Genomic DNA, 6000 nt, shown 5'->3' with positions numbered 1-6000 from the left:
TTGCTTTACTGAGCTGTTGAGCTCACCCTTGCTTTCTGGTGGTTTTCAGGTTCGGGGAAAGGCAAGGAAGTCCAGGATTAGTTCAGAGTCTGATCAGTATAGGTACTTTTGTACTTTTGATTTTGTACAGTCATGGCTTTTCTGTTCTGTCTTTCTTTCTGTCGAAAGCCATGTACTGTTCTGTAGATGATTGTTTTGAGGAAATGAAATCGGATAGATGTTTTGTTCCGCTGCATTTGATGATACATAGTAGCTCTGTGTTTGTTAGTCTGTGTGAATTAATTATTTGGAAGATTCAGTTCCGAACCAAATTCCAAAGCTAGATCCTGGTTAGTGCAGCTCCGTCGCGATCCAGCACGGGCGGGATCCGTCTCGTCTCGGGTCGGGTCGTGACAAGCTTTTTTGGTATCAGAGCAATGGTTTTGGAATTTGAGAATTTTGTGAAACAGAGCTATAGGAAGTGATCAGTAAGTCTGTCTGGGGGGTAATTTTGATTTGTTTGGCTTTTTATTTTTGTTGTTTTTGTGATAGTTTTTCCGGATTTTCTGGATTTTTCTGTATGGATCAGCCAGACCCAGACATGACAGATGGTCAGAGTGCCGATCAGGCAGCACCAGTGGGGAGTACAGCCCCAGTGGTCGGTGCTGATACGCTTTCTCAGTTTGCTTCGCTGGTTGCTCAGATGATGAGCGAGACTCAGAGTAGAGCTTCTACTGTCAGATCTGATGACCTGGATAGACATTTGCAGTTGTTTTTGAGGTTGAAACCTCCGAGGTTTGAGGGCGCTGTTGAGCCCAGAGCTGCTGAAGAGTGGCTGAGGAGAGTGGAGAAGACCTTTGACGGGATGCAGTGTCCGTCAGACAGGAAGGTACCGTTAGCAGTTTTTCTGTTAGACGGAGAGGCTGAGCACTGGTGGGACGGCCAGCAGGCAGCCAGATTTCAGGGCAGACTGAACTCTTTGATTACTTGGGAAGAGTTCACTGAGGTATTCCGAGATTGGTTTGTTCCCCCTTCTGCACGACAGCAGATGCAGGAGAACTTTCTGAGGCTTGTTCAGGGGAGCAAGACGGTGATGCAGTACGAGGCTGAGTTTACTGCATTAGCCAGGTACGCTCCGCAGCTGGTTAGCACTTCTGCTGAGAGATGTTACAGATTTCTGAGGGGATTGCGAGATACCTTGAGGCAGCCCCTGATACCATTCCGGATTACTGATTTCTCCGAGCTTGTGGAGCGAGCTCGATTGATAGAGAACGACTTGATGGCTACTCAGCAGCGGTGGACTGCGAGTAGGAAGAGGTTTGGAGGCGAGGCATCTGGCAGTGGTTCCTCCGGAAAGAGGAGATTTGTTTCCGGTTCTGGATCTGGAGATTCCAGAAGGAGCGGAGGATCGTCTGGTACTGTTACCAGTACGACGAGTTCGGGATCAGTCAGTTCGGCACCTGTGTGCCAGAACTGTGGACGGCGACACTTCGGCCAATGTTATAGGATGGCTGGTCTGTGCTTCCGATGTGGTCAGTCAGGACATCGGATTGCAGAGTGTCCGCAGATGGGATTTGATCAGCGATCTGAGGGCTTTGTCAGACCTGCCGGTTCAGCAGGAAGACCGAGGACTGTTCCTCCTCGCCCTGAGGGATTTGCTGGAAGAGGTGGTGGTTCTAGTTCTGCACCACGGAGACCACCTACTGTTCAGAGGGAGCAGAGTAGTTCCGTTGCTTCAGCTCCTGTTCCAGTTCAGCCACGAGTTTACAGCTTGAGTCAGCAGGAGGCTCGAGATGCTCCCGATGTTGTGACAGGTACGATTTACATTTCTGATCAGCCCTGTCGTGTTTTGTTTGACTCTGGAGCGAGTCATTCTTTTCTGTCCGAGCACTGTTTTGAGGCTTTACGTTTGGATTCTCTTTTACTTCCGGTTTCTTTGTCTGTGATTTTACCGGCTGGGAATCCTTTGATTGCTCGGCAATTTTGTTTGTGTGAGATCGAGATTGCTGGCAAGAAGTGGAAATCAAGTTTGATTCGGTTGCCGATTTCATCGTATGATGTAATTCTGGGCATGGATTGGTTGAGTCAGTATGAAGCTATATATATATATATAGTAAAAAATAGTTTAATTATTGTAAACTGAAATCTCAAAAACAAAGGGGCGCTGATCGGCGATTGAGAACGGTGGTAGGTTAGGGATACGGCGGAGCTCTGGACGCTGATCTGCAAGTCTAATATCTTTGCTCTTGTCAACAATGGTGGTTTTTTTTCTTCCGGCAGCCGCCATCCCTCCGGTCATTCAGACCGCTGACGGAATCAGCGGAAGCCATCGCCCTTACCTGTTTCAGAAGAGCTCTAATAAATCTCCACAAATCATCAGACATGCTCTCTCCCCTCCTCCGCTCTTGCTCCTATTCTGCAGGCGCCGTCGTCGCCGGGGGCTAGCTCCTCCTTCTAGGGTGGTGTATTCTCAGTCATCCTCTAATGTGAATGGATTTACCACCAGTCGGATTCCGAATCAGGTTACTGATTCCTCTATTGAGGGGGTTCGCGAGAGGCTGCGAGCTTGGCGACAGTTCTTGCCAGGCGGTAGCTGGTGGTTGCTCCAAGGAAACGAATATGTGGAGGAGGGAAAAGGGCGATGGAGTAAGAATGTAACTGTAGCGCAGGCTTTAAAGCGGATGTGGTTTCTGGTGTCGGGCGGCAGACGTGTGATCTTTTTGGCGTTTGCATCTCTCTTCATTGCGTCCGTATGTACTTCTTTCATTGGGGCTTTTTCCTGGTTATGATAAATGAAGATTCTTTTTATATTTTTAGGCAGTTAAGTAAATTTTTTTTCATCATCTCTATAAAATGGATAGTTGGAGTTTAGAAGGTTGGCGCGTAGACTTTCTGTTTGGCTACAAATGGGATTTAATTTAATTGGGATTTAGTAAATCTTGCAAATTTTGATTTACTAGATTCTAGAAGCGTGAAATGCTTAAAATTATTTCGCATGATGTATGCTAAATTTGGTTAAATCGAGGTAAACTATTTGACAATTACTTCTAAAATTTAGGATTTAAATGAAGAACAAGAATATGTATGTTGAAGAATGGTGGTGCAAATCTTTTAAATCCTATTTTCACAGGATTTACTAAATCCCATATTTAGCCTGGAATAGGAGGACAACTTGAATTAAAAAGGAAATGTGATTTAGATGGTTCAAAAAGTTTTTTAGCAAGATTTAGCCTAAATCTTAGCAAGCTCTTCATTAAATCTTGTAGCCAAATAACCCTTTAGGCCTGCAAAATGCTTGATGAAATGTGCAGATTGAAGGACATTTGTTCTACTTCGAAGCATATGGCAAGAAAAGTAAGAAGTGTCATAGAGTAATGAAGCCGCATAAGTAGAATTTAGTAAATCCCATAAATTCGGATTTAGTAATCCTATTGATTTTTTATCCTGAATGTTTTTTTGCATAATTAATATTATAAAATTTGATAAACTATTTGAATTTTATTTTTAGGATTTAAGATGTAAATTAAATCAATGATGTGATTTGATTCACAGAAGTTAATTAATATGTAATTTAGATGTTAATCATAATTGTTGAATATTTTATTGTAAAGCTAATTAGGATTAAATAAAGGAAGTGAAGGAGTAGGAGATGTAGTTCTATGCCCTACTAGTTGAAAGCGAGCAAAGAGAAAATGAAAAAAAAAAAAATCACTTCAAGATTTGCTAAATCTCTGTTTTCGCAGAATTTGAGAAATCTTAGATTTAGTAAATAACAACAACAACACGCCTTTATCCCACCACATGGGGTCGGCTACATGAATCCTTTTTCTCCATTTTGTCTGGTTAAGAGTTAAATTATTATTTAGATCTAATAAAGAAATGTCATTTTTAATATTTTATAATCATGTCTTTTTAGTTCTACCTCTACATTTCTTAACATAGGTTAAATATAATACATCTACTCTCCTAATCGGGTCATCGAAAGGCCAACGTTTTATGTGACCAAATCATCTAAGGTGGCTCTCTCTTATCTTATTTGCCACCGGAGCTACTCCAACCTTTTCACGTATATGCTCATTTCGTATCCTGTCGCTAAGAGTAAAGCCACTCATCCACCTAAGCATCCTCAGCTCCGCAACACTTAATATTATGCTGCTCTTTTAATGGCCAACATTCTGCGCCATAAAGCATTGCAGGTCTAACTACCATCTTATAGAATTTTTCCTTAAGTTTGAGTGATACTTTTCTATCGCACAATAAACTCGATGCATTCTTCCACTTCATCCATCCAACTTGAATTCTACTAATAATATCACCATCCATTTCACCATCATTCTGAATAATAGACCCAAGATATCTAAAACATGTATTCTTATTAATGACTTGATTGCTCAAGTCACAAACCCCCCATTAGATCTATTACTACTAAAATTACACTCCGTGTATTTGGCTTTAGATTTACTTAAATGAAAATCTTTTGACTCTAAGGTTGACATCCATAATTCAAGTTTACCATTTTTTGTAGTAAATAGTAGAGAGATAATAAAATTATAAGGTCTGTAGGATCTAATGAGCCAAAAAAAGCATTTCAGAAGAATCCTAGCCTTGTCACATAAAAAGGCAGCCTTCCGATGACCCGGTTAGGAGAGTAGAGGTATTAGATTTGACTTGTGTTAAGAAAGGTAAGGGTAGGCCTAAAAAGACTTGGTTAGAAAATATTAGGAATGACCTTTCTTTATTAGATTTAAACGAGAATTTGACTTTTAATAGGACACAATGGAGAAAAAGGATTCATGTAGCCGACCCCACGTAGTGGGATAAAGGCTTGATGTTGTTGTTGTTGTAGAAGAATCCTAGCCTCATTCTTTGATTAAGAACTTCCATGGAAAGCTTACATGTTAATTCTTTATTCATAAGGAACTAACATCCATTGTATTCTTTGCTTACAAAAAAGGTTAATATTTATAACAAAGTCAGACCATTCAAATGGTAAGCATAGTCTTAATAAATCTTTGAGGAATTTAAAATTTTGAAGAATTTTGAGTCAAATTGGTTGTACTGTATCTTTATTGAGAGTGCCGACTACAAACCCATTATAAGTTACATTCAAAGTTCAATTTGCCATAATTTTTAATCCCGAGATAAGGACTACTTGGGTCTCAAATCCTATCGTGAAGGTATAATGCAATGAACATACCTTACATACAACATAGTGGATCCGACATACCATATGCAACTTTCTTTCAACATAAGGCACATTGCAATGTACCAAACATTTTAGGGGATCATGCAATATGTTCAATTAATGCTAGGCTCTTTATGTTGCATGCTAGTTGCAATGACCTTTTTACTGGCATGAGTTTGAGTATTCTGTTCTAAGAGGAAGTTCTACACACCAGTAAATTGCTGTCTTATTTATTATTTATTTTCTATGCTAATTCTTCATTCAAATTGCAGCTCTCAGAAATAGCAATACCGCACTTCCTGACAGCGTCTATTTTTTCTGCACAAAGTGGCAAAAGCATGATGTTCTACAAGAATGCAAAGATCCTACTTTCATTGTGTTTGGTATCTGGAATATGCAGGTTAACGTTTTCAACGATTTTCTTGTTCTACCGCCCCTCCTTGTTTTTTCCAAATTTTTATAAAATCATCCGGAAGTATGATGTTTGATTCACTACAAGTTTATTTCACATATTTTCTTATTGTTAAGGTTTCATGCAAATATTATCTGGCTATGTTTGTTTGTAGGATGTACTTCGCAACATATGATATGTTGTCAGCATCCATGCTTGTAAGACTGTTATTATCATGTTGCTGAGACCAGAAATTTTACACCATTTATGATGCAGGACATAAATGCAAAAATGATATTTGATATAGGATCCTGGCACGCTTAAATTTTAGAGACAATAGTAAATAAACTTATATTGATATTAAGCGATAAGACAAAATAATAAGGCAATAAAACAAGCTTAGGCCAAATCACATGTGTAAAGGTTAAGATCCTAAAATAGTCAA

At 39.9% G+C, this 6000-nt stretch overlaps 2 protein-coding genes across 3 annotated transcripts in view; both read left to right on the top strand.

Moving 5' to 3' along the window:
• Positions 1–205: 205 nt before the first annotated feature.
• On the top strand, positions 206–2122 carry LOC110113216. Its single transcript, XM_020845686.2, has one exon. It carries the CDS (start codon positions 560–562, stop codon positions 2120–2122), a length of 1563 nt encoding a protein of 520 aa, XP_020701345.1. The 5' UTR covers positions 206–559.
• Positions 2109–6000, top strand: part of LOC110113198 (ABC transporter B family member 26, chloroplastic) — a 26391-nt gene continuing 22499 nt past the window's right edge. For both annotated transcript variants that reach the window (XR_003699722.1, XM_020845663.2), the window contains exons 1-2: positions 2109–2729; positions 5437–5564. Coding sequence is in view for 1 of the 2 variants with exons in the window: in XM_020845663.2 (XP_020701322.1) it covers positions 2235–2729; positions 5437–5564 (623 nt within the window). In the remaining variant the exon portion in view is untranslated. The remainder of the gene's footprint in view (positions 2730–5436; positions 5565–6000) is intronic.

Source organism: Dendrobium catenatum, unplaced genomic scaffold (assembly GCF_001605985.2).
Source record: "Dendrobium catenatum unplaced genomic scaffold, ASM160598v2 original_scaffold_144855, whole genome shotgun sequence".
In the NCBI taxonomy this organism is placed as follows: Eukaryota; Viridiplantae; Streptophyta; class Magnoliopsida; order Asparagales; family Orchidaceae; genus Dendrobium; species Dendrobium catenatum.
Note: the sequence above shows the minus strand (reverse complement) of the source record. Positions and strands in the feature narration are given on the sequence as shown.